We start from the raw sequence: 25,854 nt of genomic DNA, 5'->3' as shown, positions 1-25,854 counted from the left end.
CAACATGCTTGGCGGGGGGGGGTTGGACTACATGATCTCCAGAGATCCTTTCCAACCTCAACCATTCTGGATTCTGTGATACTTCCCTATAATAATTATTTAACACCAGACGTCAATCAGAAATTTCAGTAACAAAGCAGGACCTTTGAAACTGCAATTGTATGTTTAGTAGCACTAATTGTCTTCAAGGTCTGAATAGTTCATTTCAGTTGTCATTTTTTTTTGCAATTTCATTACCAAGTCCAGCTTTCTCATTTGTACATTTGTGTCATATAAAAAAACTACTTGAAATTACTACATTTCTTCCATTGTATGCAATAAAAATATAAATAAAAATTTCAACACATTGATCATTATTGTACATTATTAAAAGTCAGAGATTAATAGACATTTTGCCACATTGAGAATTGGGAAAAAAATCTGATTTTCCTAATATGAAAATTTAATATAAAAAATAATTGAATATTTGCTCTTACCTGTCAAAATGAAACAAACAGCTTTCATAGCATAAAACTCCTACAACTAAAGATCTCAGACTACTCTGCTGTTCACATCGAGGTACAGACAAAGCTTGACAAAGACCAATATTATGACAGTAAACGGAAGAGGGAAACAAAGGCTCAGTGGTCAAATATGTCTGTAGTACCCACATGAATGTCTTCAAACACAAATCCTATGTTTCTGTGAGGTAACATTTAGACTCAACAGTACAACAAATCTGCCTCTGAAGAACTGTGTATTTAATAACAATTATAGAATCATATAATGGCTTGGGTTGGAAGGGGCCTTAAAGATCATCTAACTCCAACCCTCTGCCATAGGCAGGGATGCCACCCACTAGATCAGGTTGCCAAGAGCCTCATCTAACCTGGTCTGAAACACCTCCAAGGATGGGGCATCCACAAGTTTTTTTTGGCAACTTGTTCCTCACCACCCTTACAGTGAAGAATTTCATCCTAATGTCTGATCTAAATCTATCCTCTGTTAGTTTAAGACCATTCCCCCTTGTCCTATCATTATCTACCTGAGTAAAGAGTCCTTCTCCATCCTTTTTATAAGACCCCTTTAAGCACTGAAAGGCCACAATGAGGTCTCCCCAGAGCTTTCTCTTCTCCAGGCTGAACAGCCCCAGTTCTCTCAGCCCTTCTTTGTAGGAGAGGTGCTCCAGCTCTCTGATCATCTTTGTGGCCTGCCTCTGGACTTGCTCCAACAGGTCCACATCTTTCTTGTGCTGGAGACCCCAGACCTGGATGCAGTATTCCAGGTGGAGTCTCACAAGGGCGGAGTATAGGGTGACAATCACCTCCCTTAACCTGCTGGTCACACTTCTTCTGACCCAGGATGCAGCTGGTGTCTTCTGGGCTGCAAGTGTGCACTGCTGACTCCTGTCAAGGCTTTCATCCAACAGAACCCCCCAAAATAATAATAATAGTAGCAGCAGCAAAAAAAGTAGTAGTGGTAATAAAAGTTGTATTCAGTACTCCTAAACCATTTCCACCTGTGACATTTAGAATTTAAACAAAACAAAACAAAAAACACTTAGTCTGACATCAGAAACTGAAGCAATAGTGATAGGAACTGACTCAAAACCTGAACAGTGCCACAGATCATAAGGTCTACAGATGGTGATGTCTACAGACACTGTAAGAAAGCATTGCAAGACTTGTTTGTTGGCAAACTTGTTAAACGTTAGAGGGCTTAAATGTTTTGAACAGCCAGAATAATCACAATTGCAACATCTAATCCTATTCTTTTTTCTTATAATGTACTATAAAAAACAATTTTAATACTATGAAATACACAATGCAACACATCGCTCTAAATTGCTCTAACAGGGCAATGCAACTTGGAGAATTTGGTTATTCTTGAGTGCTTGATGTCACCACCACAATATCACATTAGCACTATTTCTAATGTACTTAACCAGAACAGTATATGTAATGCAACATGCTGCTTTCAATTCCATTTTTCTCCTTTGCTGTTGAAAGCTTTCTTTGAAATATTTGCATGTTAATTAGTAAGAAATACTTTGATGTAGTCCATGCATGAGGAAATATTGCTAATGGTTAATTTGTTGAGAAACTGTGGTTACACGGATTTTTTAAATTCCTTGATTATTTCTCACCCTTTTTGCCTTTTTGTTTCATTAGCAATACGTTCATGTGATGAAATATAGAGTAATGAAGTAATAAACTAGAAAACACTGCCAAACACCAGCTTTGCCTCTGGCCAGAATATTCTGTACACCTGCAGTCTTGAAAATGCTGAAATGGATTCTAATTTAATGTTCTGAGAAGAAAAATAAAATGCTCTCAAAGAGTTAGAAGACCTTGCATTTTGGCAAACTCCACTTACATTTTTGGCTCTATCTCCCAAAAGTGAAAAGAGGCAACTGGGAAATTTCTTTGCAGTATCCAAGTTCAGAATGAATCAGTAACATAGCAGCATATTATGCTCCTACCAAAATCTCATGAGATGTTCTAAAAATGGACTTTAAGCTAATTATTTCATGAAGGATTGCATCACTACCCAAATTTCTCTAAAAATAGCTGTCTCAAAATTCTCCAAAGGAATCTTGGACAGGGTGATTATAAATTCTGTGTAATCACTCAGCCAAACCCTTGTGGTTATCTTGTTTAATACTGTCTTTCTGAAAGATCTTTTAAACCTACGAAAAATTTCTATGGCTCTCTAAATACAGTATTTGGTGTATGAATCAATTCCAGTGGTTCTGTTTTCCTGTGAGTGTATTCCTTTGCTTCACCCTTTATGTGAATGTTTTGCATCACAGAGGTCAGTAGTTTTACAACTAATAGTTTTACAGGTGGATACACTGTGCTACAATAAGTTTTTTAGGTTATCAAATCATATTGTGAAGAAACTTGTAAAAGTAAGCCAGTATTTGAGATAAAACCAATGAATTTCTTCCACCTTAGAAGTAACGAGTCTTTCTTAAACTCACAAAGTCGTAATCCATGACAAGAATGCTCAATTTATCCACATAAATAATATTTTGGTCTTTCATATCTATACATCTGTATTCTTATATTTAAAGTAAATCCATCTGTTACGTTCTCATTCCCTTATAAAGACAGTATGTCTTTTAAGATGCTTCTTTTCATTTTTAATTGTGATGAATTATTACCTATCACATCAAAATCATTGTCTTGTAGTTTACAATCTGCTTAAACATCCCAAAGGCCAGAAAAAATTAGAATAGAAAAAATAATATTCTAACATCAAGTGCCATTGCAGGTTGAAGAAAGGCATTCAACTGCATATCTGATACTAAGAGCATTATTTAAGTCACAAACTATTTAAAAAGAGGGAAAAAATGAAATTTGCAATTGATATATATATATAAAAACTTCCTTTTTTGAACACATTCTATTTCTGGTTTTATTTTATTTTCATTTGGATTAATATTAGAATGTCCACTCTCAGTGTTCAGGCACTGTTGAGTGATCATAATCAGTACATTTATCAATGTGGAAAATAAAAAATAATGTTGAACACAGAGAAAAACACACTTATAGAATGAAACTATTAAAGAATTAGAAATTGATACAAATGTTCCCCGTAATGTTTTATGACTACAAAATAATTGATTGATTAAAAAGATAAAGATGTAGATATTGTCTTTTTTTTTCTTTTTTTTTTTTTTCCTCCTTTTTTTTCAGGAAATAATTTGCCTCCAAACTGAATAATAACTGACTGTAAGAAAAAATTACAAATTAAGGACATGAACCAACATCAACTTTATGTCATGGATAGACTATGATGAATAGCCTAAAGAGGCAGTATACTGTATTTTTGTGTTCTTGGCAGAATGGTACCTGTTCAGAGAATAGCCTGTTATTCCTAGATATTGAATAACACTTGGTACTTTTATTCTTCACACAGAAGTTTTTATACGCATTGCCTGTGGCATAATTTTAATATTTTCCTGAAGCCACACTATAGAAACAAGAAGCTTCCAGATGAAACACAAAATACACCAGGAGGGTGATGCTAATACAACAGAGTGATTAGAGAAGTTTATCACAGTGCAAGGCTGTGGTAAACACAAATAAATTTGCATTTAGGCGATTCAGTCTCAGAGGAAGTCTGTGACATATTACAGGGCAGCAATAGAATCTGTTTTTCTGGCTTTAATCCAATAACGATAAAATTCTGTGAGGAACCTCAATACTTTGGGTTACTCCACTGTGTTTAATAGAACGGAATCTTCAAAACATCTACTGCGTACTGTGCCCTATCTCTTTAAATATGTAAGTTTTGATGCCTACAATGTCCTAACATGGTGAGATTCACCACAGCTCTTGTAAAGCTTTCTGAGTAGCAGTGGGCAAATTTGCAAACATTTTGATGCTCTTTCTAGGTGAGCACCTATAAATGATACACAGTATAATAATTCCAACTTTCTCATCTGTGTTAAGTGAAAGAGCAGTACTTGGCTCTCTCCTGCACACAGAAGCATTGAGAGTTATTCATATTTTTTGTCTGAAAAAAAAAAAAAAAAAATCTGATTCCAGGAAACTTACTTTCATCAACATAATATTCCCAAGGAAGACAGTCCTTTTTTCACTCCTCAAGAGGGCATTACTGCGCACTTCACGTACACAATAAGAAATCTTGGATTTTGATAGAAGTCTCAAACACACCTCTCCTTCCCTCTCTCTCATGAAACAGTCTTTGGAGCTCTTTCAGAAAAAGTTCTTCTGTACTTCTGCATAGCAACAGGAGAGGAGTTTCCAGGCTACAGTGATTCTACCATGGAGTTTCTAAAGACACACTGAGGCCATCCCTTCAACAACAAACTCCTAAGACTCGGAGCATTTCTAGATATTATCCCTTGTAATTATTCACGCTACAGCATCATTTGATATGTCTAGACTTAAGGATTTGGAGTTTATCAAGTATGTGACAAAGTCTGGGATGCCACTGAAAGAGACAACAGCAGAAACAGAGACTCAAAAGAGATTTTAAGACAGAAGAACACTCCCCAAATTGCAAAGAAAATAATAAAATTAACCGAACTGTCCAATACATGATGATGCACCAGGAGGGTCGATGTTTCCGCTTATTAAGGCCAAAGTGATTCACCAGTCTATAAAGATCATGAAGTAAAACTTGATTGAATATTTTCTATTTCAAATGGTAAACCTGATCATCACTAAACTTAAATTATTGCTTCTTTGCTAAAATTCTTGCAACTCCTTGAAAAACAAGGTATTCTTGGGAGTGATGCAGGACATAAAGATGACAGAAGATGCAATTAGAATGTCAATTGCAGCATGACCAAATTAATTTTGTAGTACAGAAAATAAAATGTTACAAGATTTTCTAAAGAAATTCTAGCACATTTGTTCAATAGGAGTTTTACTGACATCCACAACCGTGTGTGTATATTTCCACTCAGGGTGGCATTATCACAGAATCACAGAATCATAGAATAGTCTAGGTTGGAAGAGACCTCCAAGATCACCGAGTCCAATCTCTGACCTAACGCTAACAAATCTTCCACTAAACCATATCCCTAAGCTCTACATCTCAACGTCTTTTAAAGACCTCCAGGGATGGTGACTCAACCACTTCCCTGGGCAGCTTATTCCAGTGACTAACAACCCGTTCAGTAAAGAAGTTCTTCCTAATTTAAATTTGCTTATGTTACAAGCAAATTTCTAACTTAAGTTAGCACTCTAGAATAATTAAAAGTGATTTCTCAATAGCTTGTCTACGTGATTTAAGACGATGTGTATTAGATCCTGTTTGCCACTGTAACAACTGCTGTTCTGTTTTAACTGTAATACAGCAGTGAAGTGGAAGTCTGGTTCTGAAGAGAACACATCTCAGCAAAATTTTGAGAACATTAGAAAAAAGTTGCACAGGATTGTAAAATTAAGACAGCAAAACAGAGAAAAACATCTTTCTCCTGAAACACGGTAGAAAATACTTTTACATTTAATGAAGTATCTTAAAACTGATGTACCTGGAAGAGTAGCAATTTTGGAGCAACATGTAACAGATATATCAGTATTTTTTTTTTATGTTCAGGAGATTCATTATTTGATGTGCAAATCAAAAATGGGATTTTCAGTAGTAAATATCAGAATAAATGTACGAATTGCACATACAAAAAAAAAATGAAGGAGGAAAGAAGTAGTCTGTCTGCAACTCTTACCAGCTGATGCCTTTCTGGAAGAGGAAAATATAGTCTTACTGCAGCTTTGCTAATAAGACTTTTAGCCACAATGCTTCGTATGCAGCCTACGTTTACCTTCACTAATTGAAAGACAGAGAACTTTTGTGAGGAGCAACATGAAACATGAAAAGGAGAAACTTAAAGAGAAATTCCTTGGATTCTTTGAGGTCTGCATTTCTTATCCCTGCTGCCTTGATAAGTTCTCAGCCTCCTGTACATATGAATAGATAGCTTCCTGCTTGACTGGATAGGTATATGCATCATAAATGCATTTGGTATTATGGATATACACAAAAGGAATGTAGATATTTTTTTTCACGACCCACCATTTTACTTGGCATCTCTAAGCAAAAGTTCCCCCTAGAGTTTAGAACAGGTGTAGATTTGAGGGCCTTATGTTTAGGATTATCTAGTGAGTCATCTCCTAATAATTATAAATATCTCCCATGACCATAATGGGCTGGAAAAGGGTAGGGTTTTCTTTTTCTTTTTTTTTTTGTTGTTGTTGTTTTTTTTTGTTTTGTTTTGTTTTTTGTTTGTTTGTTTGTTTGTTTTGTTTTTTATTTTGTTTTGTTTGTTTGTTTGTTTGTTTCATTTTTCTTTCAGTAGTACAACAACTTTGGAAATATGTGAGGGAAGAAATAAGGCCATAAAAAAAATAAAAGTTTAATCTGGCAGTTGATCATTCACTAGAGTTGTAGTTCTTTAACAAAAGAGAATCAGAAATAGACTAGAAATGCCATCTCTCAAAGAAACTTTTCACTGAGAAATAGGGTGGATACACAGCATGAAATCTGCCACTTTTCCCACAGAACAGTCATAGCAAAGAAGAAGCCTTGTTCTTGGATGCATATGTGAAATCAGTGGGGCTTGACAGTGGTTCTTCCCAAAGGGATTAAAGAAGTATGAATGATCTCTACAACCTCTATTATCAGATAATTCTTAAGTGTAATATAGTGGTGACCTAGTTAAACCACATTCCTGTTCCCCTGTTCCTGTCTCTCTTCTCCTTTATTTATTTATTTATTTATTTTTTCATGTGTGGTGTCTGAGATAAAAGAGATTATTTTGGCATCAATTTAATCTACATAATAGCTTTACTGAAGATCTTTATCGCTATAAATAATGGAGGTATTTAGGTATTTGAAGTATTTGGTTACAATTCTAAGTGAAGTTATACACCACAATGCCTCTCTATCAATCCTCTTCTGCAATTCCTATACTTTGGTCAAAGAAAGTCATGAATGTTATGAACACTTCTCAGCAATACCTTAAAGGTTTTTTTTTTTTTAAAAAAAAAGTAAAATAGAGACACACAGTCTTCCCACATATCTCATGAACATTTAAAAAAATATCTGACAGGTATCATGGCAAATGGCAAAGTGGAATATTTGCTTACTCATCAGTAATGAAGTTATTTGGAATCGAACATCTTCTGCTAAAATGATGAAATATCTCCTGGACAGCATACTGATCTGGGACCTAAGTGCGTCATGGCCTAAACACAGGTACTTGGCTGAAATATCTGTAATGAAGTCAGTGTCATAAGGGGATGATAAATTCATGCTCAAGGGCTGTTTCCTAATTTATAGACCTGTGGGAAAAAGCTACAATGATTATAGGTATGATGTCAGAGATACTGGGAACTTAGCATAGCAGGAAGGGTTTTCCCTGACTTTCTGTTACCGAGTCCATGAAGTTCTACAGGATGTAATGTATGATTCAGAAACGATCATAACATTGACTATGCAGTCAACTATACATTATTATGGCTATACATTGTTAATGTGGCATGCTCATTTGTGAAGTGGCATGCTGCCTGAAAGCAGTGTGGTTAATTTGAGAGGTTAAGGAAACCAGAATGATTTAGCTGATGGTATTCTCTCCTCCTCTTCAAGCAATACATTCTCTAATGTCACACAAAGGAAAACAACCAATGCAAAACCTTTAGAAAAGTTCTTAAAACATATTTCTCATCCCTTTCACATATTCTGAAAGAGAAAAGGTGTTTAACATTCACAACACACAAAACAAATCTTTAGTACCTAGGTCATCTCATCTGAAGATGATGACAACAACTTTGTTCTGTTGCTTGTCCTACTGTACCTACACTACCTCTACTGGCAATTAGTATTAGTTTTTAAAAAACAGGGGAAGTAGCCACTGCACAAGGTGCATTTTTAAACATCTTATTTAGACAGATAAGAGATGCATGTCCTGTGTTTTACATGTGTACTGTGTCTAGTAGGGTTATTTTCTTCCTTAATAAAACAGAACACAAATTAAATTTGTCTGGAGTGTGTAACTACATTATTTTTATTAAAACCTCAAATGACTTATAGCGTTAAATACAGGGGGATTTTTACTTCTTCTAGAATTTATTTTAAGGATAATCATGATTTCCAGATAATCCCCTCAGAAAGCCAGAAGCCTTCTGTAAACACAATTATTTTACAAGAGATAAGCAAATAACTGAGCAGAAAAAAAGGTTAGAAAGAGTCAACAGGGGACAGATCTTGCTTTACTGTGAAGAGCATCTGCTCTCCTCTGTCACACATAATGATGACAGTTGGAAGCTATATGAGAAGGGAAAACAGGAAGTGTACTGGGCTGCATATAACATGAGCCAAACATGCAGCTAAATACTTAGCAACCATAGAGAAGCAATACTGAAACATTTACATTGAACACCTCCTACCTTTCACAACTGCTGTCACATGTTAGACCTGGCTTGAAGACTTTCAATACAAGGTTAGAATTAAATAGAACAAATTAAGATAATGGCAATTTTCAGTTGCCATAACAGTATGCAAATAAATGTCTACCCACCTGTTGTTTTAACTGATGTACTAATCTGTCCTTCTCTCTTTTAAGAGCCATTACTTCCTCTTGAGTCTTCTTTTTCTTTGAAGCAGACAGTTCAAGCAAGGCAATGTTTGCATCTTTTTCACTAATTGCAGCAAGCAAGGCTTCCTGTCTGATAAAATAAAATAAAAATTTTTATATTCTTATTAAAACAGAACAAGAATGCTAAATGAGATGTTTTTTTTAACCAATGGAAAAACAATCAAGTAATTTCCGAATGCTCTTTAAATAGAAAATATTTCTTAAAACATTTATCTTATTGTTTATCACTACTATAACATGATAATTAATAATATTTCTGTGAATTAACTTGTTCTTAAAATTTTTTGGAATTATTATTTTTTTTAATTTACATTCCTGAATTATAGAATATCCTAAATAAATCTTATGAATTATTCCAATCATAAAGACTGAATCATAAAAAGGAAAGTGATATAAATAAAGCTTATTTTTATTTTGTCTTGTATATTCAGTACCCTAGAGGCCTCAGTACAGAAATCTCTGGATATCTTCCTCACATTTACGTAAATGTTTTCCTATGAATTTATGGTTATTCATTGTGTCACCATGAAACTATAATTCTAGAAGTAAATACAACATCTAGAAACAACATCTAGTTCCTTGATCTAACAGTTCACATAGAACCTTTTCCGTCGGAATTTTGACCTCAGTCACCATAGAGCAAACAGAAACTTAGAGCACTCAGAAACATATAGAATTACATAGAAGCTAGCAGGGTCACATCATAAATAGTTTGTGAGGACATATGACAGAAGTAATTTTTACAACATGCTGTTTGGAAGCACAGATCTTGGAGTATCTTACTATTTCTTATACTCTAAAATGCTCTTATTGGTAATGACATAATCTGCCCCTTATTTTCTCAAATAAATGAAGTATACTCACTTTCTGCAATGTATTCAATTACAGACTATCAGCCAAGAAAGAACATATAATACTTAATAGGTTTTACTACATAATATGTTATGGCCTATGCCTTTTTCCAGAACTACATAAGATCAATCATTAAAAATTAAAACAGATAAATGAGCCATAAATTAACCTTAGGCTCCAACTGCTAATAAATGTATGAATATGGCTCATGAACTTCATATAGCCAAGGTGAGCTAAAACTCTGGAATTCCCGCAATCCTTCTGCTTACCAGCAACAATGTTAAGAAAGCTATTTCACTTTTATTTCAAAGTTCCTAGTGTATTAATGTAAATATTTAAAGGACAATATTTCTGATGGAGTCAAAGGAAAACAACCCATCTATTTTACTCTCAGAGTTATGAGACATGGATCAATTTTAGATAAACAGTTGTATTTTATTCATACACTTAAATACTCTCATCTATTATTCTGTCTTCTTCATTCTAATCACAGTTAAATGATGTTTAAAAGAGGATGCCATGAATCTCCAACCATCTTGATTTAAATAATAGCTATTTATCAGTCTAAAAAACAGGTATTAAAGAAAAAAAAAGATGGAGTCATAAGTCTATAATGCTAATCTGAAGTGAAACATAGATATATTGTTTCCTAAAAGCCTCAAAATAACAAATAAAACATGCTGCATGGTTATTTGTACAACATTGTAATATTTTTCATGTTTTGTGTTCAAATTAGTTGCCAATTCCATAATATTTTCATTAAAATCTTATTTTTTTAATGCACTGAAATAAAAGAAAGCTGATTCGCTACTATTCTCAACTACTCCTCTCCTCTTACAAGAAACAGAGAATTTATGCACTGTATAAAATCTAAAAATGCCTTCTTCTTAGCATCTGGCTCAAACAGAAAGAAAAATGTAACACAAATTAACTTTTTTCTCTGCAGTATTTTATATAAAAACATCTCTACTTTTCTGTTTTAGAAATATGCCCAGCCTCAGAAGATTTTTTTTTTTTTTTTGGGGGTGGGGGGGGAGTGGTGGTGGTAATAGTTATAATAACATAAGCTCTCTGACAGAAGGAGTTGGCAATAGGTTTTCTCTGACTTTAAAGCCGAAGAGATAGCACATATTTAGTACATATTAAAATCACAAATAAAGATTATTCAGATGTTTTGACAGTGCTCTAACAGTTTTCATTAACAAACAGTTTATTTATTTCTGTTTTTTAATCTTGCATCAAACAACAATTTTATTGCTGTTTGGAATGTCTTTAAAAAAAAAAAAAAGTTTTTTCAAAGCATTCTTCTGGTTTTCTGGATGTGCGAAACTAAGATTTGTCCTGTCTGCAATTAACACTAGTGGGACTAATTCCTAATCTTTAATTCATGGTAATTATTGCTGTAAAGTAGGTACCTCTGATAAAGTAAATTGCAAAATATAAATTAATTTATTTCATAATTATCAGTCTCAAGATATACCTATTTAATATCTGAAGATAAATATTGATATAACCATTACAAACCCAACACACTTAGGATTAAAATAAGTAAAAAAATTTACATCACAGAAAATCCAAGGTTTTTAAGTTAGCCACAGATCAATCCTAACTTAGTAGAAATGCCTGCTTATCTAATAAGCAAATTTCCTGGTAAATACTTGCCATATCGGTTTTCTAATGATATGTGGTATTTAATTGTGTAACACCAATTTTAGTCCTGATGTAAAACGCCACAAGCAGAATAAAATTTCTAAATCAGCTTGAAAACGAAATGAAGGTGTACTGAACTTTTACTTCTCCAAAGTTTAGAGTATTTCAGAAATTGACTTTGAAAACAAAAACCTGACTAGTAAGAAAGAAGAGTCAGAACTACTGACACATTTGATATCATTTCAATATCTGATAATGTGATGCACTCAGGTCCATCTTTTTTGTATCGCCAGCCAAAATAGCCATGTGTTCTCGTAATCAAAACAGTGCAAGTGTGCAACACTATGCAACTCTTCTGTCAGTGCTAGCCCTGCTTGAAAGGAGCAGATGAGTTAAAGCCTTCCATGGAAGAGAAGAGTAAGACAGTCTAGTCTGAAGAATCTGCACTCCAAATCTGCAGCTCCAAAAGACATAAGCTTTTGGAGACCCTGGTGTGCTTCTTCTCAACTGATGGCATTGAGGGGTTATGAAAGCCAAGCAGAAGTAATGACAATATTTTTCTAAGACAGCATTTTTTTGAAACATAACAAAATCTTTCTTCTCAATTGCCTTGTGGTTGATGGGATAATTCCCAAAGAGTATGCAACTACTTTTCCCTTTGCAAAATATTGCAGTTTACTTCCATGTAACCACTTAATTCTACAAAATAACTATTTATACCAAACACTCGCAGGAAATAATGATTCATAACCATGTGAAGAAGCTTCCCTGATAAATAAATGAATAACTCTGTAAATGCTCCATTGAGGTGGTCTAAGATTTGAATCCAACCCCCAGCACATACAGACATTTGAATAAGCCCTCCATAACTTTAGTATTATTATCATTATATTTTAATTCTTATCTTTACAGTAAATGCATGTGGAGCTCAGAGGCCATAAAACCACAAATGTTTGGAGAAGATTGCACAAGAACATAAGAATGGGGATTAGTACTTGAGTTCTTCCACTGCGATGTGGATTGATAAATACATGTACACAGACAAGCAGGTGAATGCAAACTCATACTGCCCATACTCTTGAAGCCTCCTAAATGTGAGTCAGCTTCAGTTCAGAAGCTGTAAAGCCTCGTTTATTTAAGAGACAAAGCGTTTCAACTTGGGCATAGTGCCACGCAACACACTGATGGCTTCCAGACTGGGACTGGCTCACATACAGCCTGCTCAGAGTGTGGGCAAAGCAAGCTTGCACCTGTCTGCACAGACATACTCCTGGAGTATGTTGGCACATTATCTGTGTCTATTATCATGGATAATTTTAACACTAATAACCTCAAATATATAATCCAGTGGCATTTAACCAGGCATCTGGGTTAACAAGAGTTCAGCAGAGTGGGACTGAACTGTGTATTTTACCTATAGATGTGTGTTGGTTGCCTAAATCTTTAGTAATTAAATTTGTCAATATGGAGGGAAGACAGAGATGCAGCAGTTTGTATTATTAATACACAGAGTACAAAATAGAGGCACAGGTTGTGACAGGGCATATAAACAAACTGAAGAAGCATTTAATTCTATATTGCCTAGCTTACTACCAGAGTCCCTGGTAGAGTTCCCCTATGGAAGATATAGGTTGAAAAAATATAATGCCTTGTTAGCATGGAAAAAATGAAGAGATCCAAGCACTTATGAAGCAGTCTGTAAGGACTGACCTGGAGTTCTACATTATCATCTGTCGTTTACTACTATCGCACATAGGTCTACCCACGGCTGTGAAAGCTACTGTGTTACCTGTCATCATCCTTGAGATTTACTATAGAAGAACGAAATCTGATGAACAGAAGGAATTTACCTTAGCTACCCAGTGATACCACTAAAAAAAAATCAATATTACTATTTTTGGAGGAAACATTTGAAAGAGGATTATCTGACCTCTGGGAACAAGGCTAAGATGCCAGCAAAACAGCTAGTAATAACGACTTCCTCAGTAATAAGCATGAAGCAAACTTCATTCAAAAGTGTAAGCAGGTGACAAGGTCTTCATCTAAATCTCTCAGATGAGTAATACACTTCCACTTTGCTGCTAGAAACTGAAAATCATCATGCCTTTCTATGCCAATTTTTTTTTTTAAATCAGGAGCTGAACTGGCACCAAAAACAACATACAGTCTCATATGCTCTCCAGCTAGCATGCTTAAGAGTGTAAGCATAATGTATAATTCGTAATTATCTACCGTGTCAGGGAAAAAAATGACTATGCAAATACAATTCTATAGAGATGTTATCACTATTTTCAGCCAAAATGTCTCCTTATTGTTTAATAAATTATGGTAATAAAATACATTCTAAAATAATTTATTAAAGCACTGAATTAAATGACATTCTTTAACAGTAATATTTATAAAGAGTAATCCTTTTTGCTATTAGCAGTTTTTCATCTCTCTTCTGGCAAACTAATTTGTTATATAAACACAGGATAGTACTTTTAACACCAAGAAAAATCACTCTAACTGAACATGGTAAAATTAGGTAAACTCTCAGATTAATAAAATACATGTTAAACAGCATTTGCTCTGCATTGCTCTGCATTTTCCTTTGACTTACATTCTCAGGATTCCCCATCTAAATATGCTCCACTATAATTTGGGTGTTCACTACAAGAAGCAAAGGGAGAACTCTTCCCTGGAAAAGCAAAACTCTAAAAAATGAAAATTCTCCCTAAGCAAAGCCTTACTGCATTCTTCTCTACAGAAAACTCTAGCTAGTCTCTTAATAAAAAGTGAATATAAAAGTCTCTTGATGGTAATAGTTGCTGCTGTGAGATCAGGGTTTAAGGCACTAAAGATTCCAGTGAGGAGTTCCAAGGAACTTGCTTAAATATCTTAATATAATGCATGTCATTTCATACTAAAACACAAAAGTAAAGCGGAAAGGTACAGTCCCATTCTACAAGTCAAGAATTCATTTGTTCAAGCAAGCAGGATTCCATGTAAAACAATTTGCAATTCCACTGTGTGATTTTTTTATTAACTACATGGGTGATGGACTAGAAAATACGCTTTTAGTGAGATTTGAGACTGGGAGGATTTTCAAGTACCATGAAGACAGGAATAAAAAGGTCTTGACAAATGGAAGAAGCTGTCTGGAAAACTAAGGAGGAACTCCTTATTAATGATCTGTTGTGAAAGAGGCAAACATCATACTGGGGAGTATGATGAGCAGAGATTGCAAGACTGAAGTGATTCTTTTGACCTGTGTGACTTCAGGAGAATCTCAGCTGAAATACCAAATCAAAGATGATTTTTCCAAGAAAGATGCATAGACCGCTTCAGGGGACAGCATAAACATAAATGCATAGACTGTTCAGGGAACAGCAAGAAAAGTGGTCAAAACCATCTGACAAGAAAACATTGAATTAACTACAATAAATGGTATACGAGGGGCAATATGATACTGAGAACATGAAATGCTCTACTAGAGTGAAAAAGAACATTTTTTCCATGTCCACTGCACACAGAACAAGAGGTAATATGCCAACATTTAATTGTAATGGCAAGTTAAGTATTAATAGAAATTAAATACTGGAAGAAATTGCTGGGGAAAGATGGTTTCTACCAGTGTAAGTCTTTGTAATCAAGTTGGTTAAAAGTCTGTTAGAGATGACTCAGATATAGTTGATATTGCACAAAACATGATCTTTTCAGCAACCTAATTATTCAATGATTCAGTGGTTTAAGCTGATTTATTCTGTCTCATTTTAAGATGGCAGTCCTTGGATTTAACATCCATGCTTTACCTACTTATACCACATGTATGCTAGCCTTTCTATGACTGGAAAGAAAGACCTTTTACATTTACATTTCTACATCTGTACTAAGAAAGAACAATACAAAACTTCAGAATGATCACATTTCTGTGAAAATTACCAATTACAGAAAAAAAAAAAAAAAAGACTTTGTAAGACTTTGTATTGCACAGGTCATTCCTCAGTCATAATGAAATACAGAATACCTTTCCTTGGAGGATCTACCAACTATTAATCTAATAAAAGACCTACCTTTTAGACAAATAAAAATACAAAAACGTCTAAGTATTTTAGCAGTCACTGCAAGTAGTGTGAAAGCCTAATCTGAATTACCATGCCTAGAACTGGAGAAAGCAGATGTTAACACAGCAACTCAACTGTAAATGTATCCAAACACACGAAAAATGCAATCTTATAGATTTCTAGCAATACAGAGTATGCATTTGTGAAAGCATCGCTCTTGGAGTAAAAAAAATTACTTAATATGAAAAGGAAGCTTTAGCATACTATAAGAGAAGATAAGATAATGCAAAAAGAAATAAATCCATGAAAGACTCTGTTGAATGCCAAACTGAAAAAGTATATTGTATACTGTATTTTATCAAACTGCAGCCTAAACAAATGTCAAATGGAATAATTTCTTTAACAAATATGGGCAACAACTGAGAAAAAAGGGTTGTTCACTAGCATATATTTAGTCAAGATTAACTATGGATAAAAGAATGTACTAAGAACAGATTTAATAACCCTAAACTGTCATTCAGCTTGTAGGAGGTATTCAAGATACAGCTAATAAAACACAAAAAAATGGTTCTAACCACCCACAAAAAAATTCTCAGTAGTATAAAACACTGAAGGATGACCACTAAGATAAATGCTTTCTTTCGAGAGCTGCCTTGAAGTTAACCTTCTTAAAGAGTCTCCCAGAAACCTCTAATCATAATACATTCCATTGCCACTTATCACAGTCAATTTAGAAGTGAACTTTGCAAACACTCCTGCTTTACTCCCCACCTCTGTTAGTCTAAGAATAATTTTCTGAGGTTTAATAAAAGAACTCATGACAACTTTTGGGGAGGTGGGGTGAGTTCTTAGAAACAGTTCAATTGTAATCTAACAGTTCCTAGATTAGGATTTATAGGAACAAGATCTTCTAACAAGAACTTTCCTGCCTTCACTACTTAAACCATTCTCCACAAAATAAAGAAATGCAATTTAAAAAGTCACCAATAAAGTTAAATCAAGTCAGAAACATTTGAACTAATGATATAGAGTACTCAGCCAGCTTCTCACATGTTAATTGTACTGAAAGAGAAAAAAAAAAAACAGCTCAATCAACTTTTTCCCTTTAATTATTGTTTTCTTTCCCTCATGACCCTCAGTATTCAACCTTAGGTCCAGTAGGAGGTGACTAGAGATAGACAGTGATGAGAGATACTGTTTAAAACAGCTTCTCTCTGTCACTCCTAAAGCAAATAAATGGTTTGTTAAAACATGCTGTTAATCCATTATGGATGTGCATGCATCTTATAAAATAAATTTCAGAACATTTTTAGTATTTTAAAGCTTTTTCTTTAGAAACAAAAGATACTGATCACAAGCATGAAATTTAAAACCTGCATATTCAATACCACAGTTGTAAGTTTAAGCTACTTGTGTGACACATTTAACTTCAGTTACTACTGATCTTAGGCAATTATCCTGAAACTGTATTTCTGAAGCTGACATAAAATTTGCCTCTCCAATTTCATCACCATTTATGCTTTGCAAAAGACACAATTTATAGGTTAATTCCTTTGAATGGACAATTATTTTGCACTCTTTTCAAAGAGCAATCTCTTTTGAAATACTTTCAGAAGGAAAAAACAGCATAAAACAGCACTTCAGTTTGGCTTAGTGCCCTTATGTAAAGCAGAGAGAAACAGATGCTCCACACCCAAACACAGCAAGAAGCAGAGAGGACTGATCCATTAACTATGAGACAGAAACACCAGAGCCCTGGTCTTACCCATCCACTAAGCACTTTTCCCTCTTTTGAGGGAACCTCAATATATCAAACCTTGAATTTTCCAGCTGATGAAGCCACCTTCTGGAGGCAGGTGTGAGAGACAATCTTCAGAAAATATAAAGCCTCTATATTACACCTGTGTTAGACCTGCAATATAGTCTCTATATTACACTTGTGTTAGATGTATATCTTCATTAGGCCAGAATCAAGGAAAACCAGGAAGAAGCAGGTCTTCTTAATGTGAAATCTTAGAGCAAATGGAAAGAAGGAAAAGAAAGGACCTGATCCTGAACAATCACAAAGGAGTTTCCTGAAAAGGCAAATTTCATATCTATTCCCTGCCCCCTCCCCTTCCGCCCCCCCCCCCCCCCCCCCCCTTTTTACAGTTTCCCTACTCAAAGCCTCAGTTTAGTGTTCTTCTATGTTTCAATATTCCCATCACCATACCTACATCCCCCGGTAACAGCATTGTCTCAGATTAGCAATTTTAAAATATTCTTCTTTCTCCTCTTAACAGCAATTGCAAATGTGCATATAATTGATGGTTGTTTGTTTGTTAATCAAACAAAAATAATTCAATATAAAGGTGTATGTTCAGAGAGGTTTTAAAGACAAAGAAGGAACTTCACACCCATCCTTTGTCCTGTAAGATGTAGGCACTCAATTGCCCTTTGAATTCTCTGAAGTTTTTGAACTTCACTTTTTTGAACTATAATTAACCATAACATTGCACTTCTGATGTCTTGATGATTTATGTTTTAGAAATGACAGATAAGTACAACAGGCCCATTCAGAAAAGAAACACACTGGTGAAACCAATTACATCATAGTTTCACTGATGTAATTACATCAATAAATGTGATTCAGTAACTGGTCTATTATCATTTCACTCAAATTGACAGCATTGCCCATGTGTGAGGAGATATAACAAGATTCAGACTGCATGAGAATTGTAGAGAGTGAAAAAAAAGAATTCACAGTGCTGCAAAATACATCTGAAGAAGTTAGATGATGATAATTATTTCTGGGTTTTGCATAGAATTTACTCCCTATTGTTGATTTAGCTTTATATGATTCTCTATAGGAACACAAACAACATTTGGTTAAAATGGACATAATGCAGAGGACATAGTGCAGAGGTGGGTACTGATGGGAACAAGAACAATGGCATCTGGATGTATGGGGTTGGGTTACACCAGAACACAGGATCCACCTAAGTTAAACAGGAAAACAAAACTATAGGTAATCTGTCATTGTCAGCCACCTTATCCTTCAACACTAGTTTTTGTGTTTATAGAAGACAAAGATAAAAGTACTTTGCAGGATGAATGGTTTGATCTCTAGAATATAAATCTCAGTAACATCTTACAGCTACCAAAGAAATGTTTAAGTTTGGAAAATGTTATTAAACGCTGCAACTGTTCTCATGAAATTTCACGAAATTCACAAAGGCATATAAAATTGAGATGGAGAGACAAAATTAAAAATTACCTTATATTAATTGTATTCTAAATTGACAAAATATTCTGAATAGTCATTCATCACAAATTAAATGACTGAATGAGCAGGGCTTTCTTTCAAATTACAGTAAGTACTGATCAACAAAACGATCCTTTTGTCAAAAAGATAATGCAAATTAAAAGACACTACTATTTCATTATGTTACGTTAGAAACTTAGGGAAAAAATTGGTCTGCTTTTGAAAAAATTGACTTAATCTCCTCCCTCTAATTTCCATAATGTTACAAGCAGCTGCCCTTTGAATAAAATATATAACAAAACTCATAAAATCAAATGTAGAGCACATTAAAATTTACATTAAACCACATGAGGAATAATTCTATTTTGAAAAAACATATAGAAATCAATATTAATAGGCATAATTTATGCCTTGAGATTTATAGTATATGAGAAGGCAATTTCAAGAATGAAATACATAGGATTAACAAAATGCACTCTCATGGCAGTTCATAATTCACATAATTCATATTTGACACATGATATATTGTCATATAATCTACAAGCTAGCTACAAATATCACAGAATCATAGAATCATCTAGGTTGCAAGAGGCCTCCAAGATCACTTAGTTCAACCTCTGACCTAACACTAACAAGTCCTCCACTAAACCATATCACTAAGTTCTACATCTAAATGTCTTTTATATTTCAGAGTACAATTCTATATGTTAAGCCTTTAACTAAGAAACTCCTGAGAATTTTGAAATCAATTCTTCCCCCACCAGCCTGACAGATTTAATATTTTAGTTATTTTAATCTAGCCTGTGAAGTCAGAATTATCATTACCATTAGTAAGGTGAGACACACATTACTTATTGCTGTTACATAGCTTACTTTGATAGATAAAATAAATTCTACAGATTACTACAACTTGACATTTTTTATTTTTTGACTTGATAAGGCAATGTTAAGGCACAGAATAATCTTAAAAATAACTGTTGTGTACGTATCGTTTCTGAGGATTTAATTATATCGGAAACCATTGGATATGTATTTATGGTCAAGCTACACAAAATCAAGTATTAATACCACTAATTATTGGTGTAAACATTAACATTTTGTTAGTCTAAAAACCTTTTGTAAGAGAACATTTATTCAAACACTGCCTCTAGGATTCTACTTCACTAAAAAAAAATAAAAATAAAAACAATCAATTTTTAACAAAATACTGGAAGCCCAAACCATAGCATATGACAACAGTACAACAGTTACATCAGTAACTATAAACTAGAAAAGTATCTGTAAAGACAATGAAATCATAGAATATACACAGGCCAAACATACTGTAGAGGGAAGAATAGAGAATTAGATGACAGCTCACAAACATTTCTTTAATTAGTATCTTAAAAGATTGGGAATGAAAGAGATAGGATACCACAATATATTATTTAATTATATCACTTCCCTGCTAACGGAGCTATTCACAAGCACTGCCAGGAGCATGAATACCATCATATGATTCAACTCTACATAAAGAAGTTTATTCATTGATCTTCTTTGGTGGGTTAACTATTTCAAAATTTGTTTCAGACTAAGGACACACATGGACAGCCATAGAGGTCTAAGATGATTCGTACTGACTTCCAGTGAAGACAGTTCATACTGACTTTCTCAAAGCAGATGGAAGAGGCATGAGGTCCATCACTGAACAGTATAAAAGAGAAAGTCTATTGCCAAACAATAATAAATCAGTGCAATAGAAATAACTAGTTGAATATTTTAAGATAATTCCATAACAAATTTTAGCTTGCTTAGGCTTGATAAACTTCTTACATATCATACTAGACTAACAGGACTAATGGATAAAGTTCTGTATTGATCTGAATAATATTTCTGACAGTCTTTGGGAAGACTTCTAAACTGAAGGACTTTTACTGAGGGCAAAAAAAAAGCATCTGCTTTTGACCTAAGATTGAGTTAGTTCAAGTTTTACTTCATAAGTGTATGACTAAGTGATCGAATCCATATGACTACGTTCAATTATCAAGAGTATGTTTCATGATACTTTTAAATATTATTACAATCAGTGATAGAATAGAAATACTCTACATGGCATTAACTGTTAATTGGGCAGGTCAACCAAACTGCTTCTCTTTCCTTACCAATATTGGTATTTAACCATCAGCACTTTCCTTACTTAGATATCTCCCTTATGTAGATATCAGCTAGGTGTATGTCAGAAAGTATCTGTCCTATTTGGGTATTCTCAGGGATGTGTTAAAAATAACTGATTGAGGTGAATCTTCCTGGAGAGAGGGGATACTAGACCTTTCCTGAAGAAGCTACTAAGCCAGCAAATTGAGGCATAGAAAGAAGTCACACCAGAATGCTGGGAGCCAGGAGCTCACACAGACACCCAGATTACAAGCACATGTGGCAGGGGACAGGTTAACAGGAGACAAAAAATACGTTTGAGGTACTGGTGGGCACTGGATAGAGCTTGCTGATATTCAGTCACTGAGTTATCTGGAAAAGGGGCACATTTGTAGGGAGAGAATTATATAGGTCTGACTTTTGATATTATAGAGAGTTGTATATAAATAAATTTCCAATTAGATATTCTTAGTTGTTTTTCATTAATATTCAATAAAAAGCAAGGTTCTTTTTTCCCCCTCTTCAGTGCCTTTTTGCTCATTTTGAGGAGCTGTAAAAGGCAAAACAGAATCATTGATCTAAGTCAAAGCTATGACCAAGCTGTGGCTTTGTCACAAGACATTAGACTGTCAGACACTCATGCCTGTAGTCGTTCAGTCACGTCTCCATCAACCATGGGATTTGAGATCCATCCAGATGGCACACAGCTCAGTTTACTCATGAGTTAGACATATATATGTTGTCATATGCAATCTTCAAAGTGATAGTGGTGTAACAGGATTGTGTATAGTCCCTAGTGAAGAATGCAGTGTTTTTCTCCTTACTCTTTCTACTTTTATATTCCTGAAAACTACAGGAGTTAGAAATTTTGCCTCCCACCTCACAGTAGCTGCAAGATTTGCCAAGCCTGAGTGTGCCACTACTCTCTGCATCTCATTAACTGGCAGGATACAGATGACTTTTCTGTTAGGAAAAATATATAAATGCAGTAGTTTAAAAGAATTATATAATGGAAATGTAAAAGCACTACAGGGGAACATCATGCAGAATGCAATTAATTTCAATTTTCAGTTTTCTTTTTCAGAGCTGGCATTCAAACTTTATTCTCAAATTTAAACTCAAGCAATAAATAAATAAATAAGGTAAGGCAGGTTTGCTGATTCTATTTCAACACTGAAAACTGGAAAATATTCAGATAGTAAATTCATACGATTAGATTTCCCTAGGGATGGTGCTAGAAGAGGTATGTTTATCAGAACATTTAAATTAATAAAGGTTGCTGAATTTCTACCATGTTCCAAAGCCTACGGCATAGACTGTAACTATTAAAAAAATAAAAATAGCAATAAAAAAAGTCAGTGCTGCTTTTTGACAAATAATAACCAGATAATTTGAACAAAAAAGTTGCTTAGAACCAAACAGAGGACACTTTCTAAGGCCTCTGCATATCTACAGTTGATTGTATTTATTTATTTATGTATTAACTACATACAAAATTGTAGACTTAGCATAACCTTGGATGAGCTCTATAATCCAAGACAACAAAAATATAAGATGTGTCTAAATAGAATTTGGGTATTACCTGAACCAACAGCACATCTGGAAAGAATCGTGACAGAAAGATCCTAAGTAGTTGCTATGGAAAATTCTCTCTCAAAGTGCTATCTGGGTGGCCTCGTGACTCATAGAAATAATACAATCCATTTTAGGATGAACCACCACTAAAAGGAGTGTTAGTAGAAGCAAGGGCCATTGCTATGAGAAATGAAATGACAGCTGTTAATTTCTACAATGTGCAGAGATTCTGTACAGGTGATAAGAAATAATAGCATCTTAGCAGCTCAGAGAAGCCATAACTAACCGAATCAAAGTTTAGATGATTATATACAGAAGTAGCTGTATGATTTTTTTTTTCCTGTTCTGCCAAAGAGTATTAGTTAATCAGTATAAATTAGCTCTGTAGGTAGCTATGATGTTGAAACCATTGACCAAGACAAAAAGAAATGCACAATCTACGGAACAAAAAAGATTTGAAGTATTCCAGGAATTATTTCAAAGCATATAAGATCCCCATTAGCTGATTAGAACTCTATTCCCACAAATAAGAAAATAATTCAAAAACTTGATGAAGTTTGCTAAAAGAATCAGAGAATGCAACATTATCTTTTCTAGAATAGAAGATTAAACACAACCAATATTTCAGGTCTGTATCAGGTGCTAAAATAGTTTATTCCTGTCTGATTCCATTCTTCCAAAAAGAGAAAGATATGTAGGCTATTATTAATTACCAAAAAACTTAATTCAACAATAGTAACCACTGTTTAGGTTTAAAAAGAACAGAATTATTTTTAAAAAGTAGAAAACACTATGTAAAAATCTAATAAGTACAATACTCTAAGCATTAAAAACTACATTCAAGTAGTAAAAATAATTATTTTGGCTGGTCTGTTCATGTTTAAAACTGAGTACTGCTCACGATTCCATAGTTAAGGTTGATTTAAGCTTATCCTTAAGGCAGAGATTCATATTGTTTAAGTACAGAAGAACAAAGTATATTTGTCCACAAATTACTTCCATGCTTCTGAACATTAGTGGAAGTTACTCTGTAATGAACAATTACTAACAGCTACAATTGTTTGGGAGGAACAGATTGCATATGATATTTATAAAGGCTGACACATATTCAGTTCACATTTACAGGAAGCAGACTAGCTTGAAGCAAGAGAGCTGAAGAACAAGGAATTTAACATATCAGTGCTGACTATGTAAGTGAAAAGTAAAGTGTAGTGTATGGGAACTTAAATTCACATATGTTGACAAAATCTCCAAAATAATTTATGTTGTCTAAGTCACTGTCTCAGCCACTTATATTTTAACAGGAAAATCATGTGTTCTACCCTGCAATTAATACAGTGTATAAAACACATGTACTTCATAATGAAAGGAGGAACTGCTAATTGATATATACACTTTTTTTCAACAGGTAGAATAACTATTATTGGTTATAAGTACATCCTGTGCTGTTAGCGTGTGATGTTTTGTTAGACCTGGAATACTAAATGAACAGTAGTGTTTGAAGCCTTTCTATCCTATCATCTGCAGCACTAGTTATCAACCTTTCTGCAACTAAAAATCTCTTAAGAAGTAATGCCTCACTGAGTGATCCACATCAACATTTCTCCCATTCACAACACTGGGCCATTGCTGCTTGTCTTTCTAAGTGACTAGTGCTGCCACTTCCATGTAACCCCAGCAAAAACAGCTCTTCAGCATCCCGCAGTTGTGCCAGCACTGCTACTAAGCCAGGTAGCTGGCTAGCCTGGATATCTCTGGCTCCAGCATCTCCCATTCCAGACAGCTGATGCACAGATGGACAGACAGGACTAACGTAAAACCTACCTGGCAGAGTGTATCTATGCAGTTTACTCTGTGTAATGCCTTGTCACTAAGTGTATGGCACTATCTGGTAACTAAACATCAGATAGTCAAAGTACAATCAACTGAATAAATCAAAGCACCATTAGTATCAGCTGAGAACAGTTCCCAGAGTCCCATACTGTACTTAAAAGTGAACAATTCTCTGAGCTGAGATGGACAAAACCCCAACTGCGTCCCAGCCTCCTTTCAGGAAACAGCTTAAATTCCTCACAGAACCAAGGCATATGCTTGTATTCATTATTGCGCTTATGTTGAAAGAGGCCTTAGTTTTTCAAGTGACAGAACAGAGTCTCAGCAATTATGCCTTTTTCCAATTCAGCAAAGAAAGGTTTAATAAAAAGGACTGCTGCACTGTACTGGTGATATGTTAAAGGTGTTGATAACATTTTCTGTTTAAAAAGCCATGGCCTTCATTTTCTGAAGATGGATCTAACAGTAATCATTTAAAATAATTTATTCCAGCAGTGAAACCTCAGCTGCTAAAGGATGGTAAGAAGCAAACGTATGTCAGCTACCTAAAGAACAAATAGTATTAACCAACATTTACCACCTCATAGATCAATTTTTAGTGATCTTGATGGTGAACTACTTAAACTGTTATTAAACACAAAAACACAAATTACAAATTATTTTAGAATGTCCATGTGATAATATGAGCCTACGTGTTCTGAGAAGAGCTGTAACTTCTTTAACCTATTGAATAAAGAGAAATTAAGTGATCAAAAAACTTCCAAAATACCCCACAGTTCCCCTTTGCACAGAAACTAAAATGGTGAGAATTCTACAAAGGGCTGTGGAACTCTTTGACCCAGTAAATACTGCTTATTCCAATCAGCTAAGACCACTTTTAGGAAACCTTAATAACAAAAATATTTTAAGTAATTCTCATCAGTCGTAGATTTTGCCATAATCCAACACAAGGTCACAACTTCCAGGTATTGCATAACTGTATGATAATGAAGATAAACATAATTGTAGCTCTCATAAGTCAAAGTCAATATCCTCTGATCAAGCAGAATGCCCATAATAATACATGAAATAAAAGAGCTTTCTGGAAGGATTTAGGGAAATGAGGTAAAGCTTATGCATGAAAAATGGAAGTCCCTTGCTTGGTATACCACTGGCCCATAGACCTGAGATAACATTCTTCTGCATCTTCGCTAGACCTAACCATAGTAATAATGAGCTAAATCTAGTACACCAGAGTTTGAGGTAAAGATTAAGTTTCATACTGCTCCTGCCAGTAATCACAGAAAAATTAACAGAATGTGTCTTTGGAGTATAATAAAAGAGAGACATTGAGAATTCCAGGCCTGATCTTTTCCTATTCAATATATACAGGCAACGGTATAGCTAACCAAACCACAGCAACCCTCTAG

At 34.5% G+C, this 25,854-nt stretch overlaps 1 protein-coding gene across 23 annotated transcripts in view; it reads right to left on the bottom strand.

Moving 5' to 3' along the window:
- The window catches only part of ERC2 (ELKS/RAB6-interacting/CAST family member 2), a 537,199-nt gene that overhangs the window by 147,463 nt on the left and 363,882 nt on the right, over window positions 1-25,854 (bottom strand). For all 23 annotated transcript variants that reach the window (XM_035338170.1, XM_035338171.1, XM_035338160.1 and 20 more), the window contains one exon: window positions 9,035-9,182. In XM_035338170.1, the coding sequence (XP_035194061.1) occupies window positions 9,035-9,182 (148 nt within the window). The remainder of the gene's footprint in view (window positions 1-9,034; window positions 9,183-25,854) is intronic.

The sequence above is a fragment of the Oxyura jamaicensis genome, chromosome 12, assembly GCF_011077185.1.
Source record: "Oxyura jamaicensis isolate SHBP4307 breed ruddy duck chromosome 12, BPBGC_Ojam_1.0, whole genome shotgun sequence".
Taxonomy (NCBI): Eukaryota; Metazoa; Chordata; class Aves; order Anseriformes; family Anatidae; genus Oxyura; species Oxyura jamaicensis.
The sequence above is the reverse complement of the archived record's forward strand: the minus strand, read 5'-3'. Positions and strand labels throughout refer to the sequence as shown.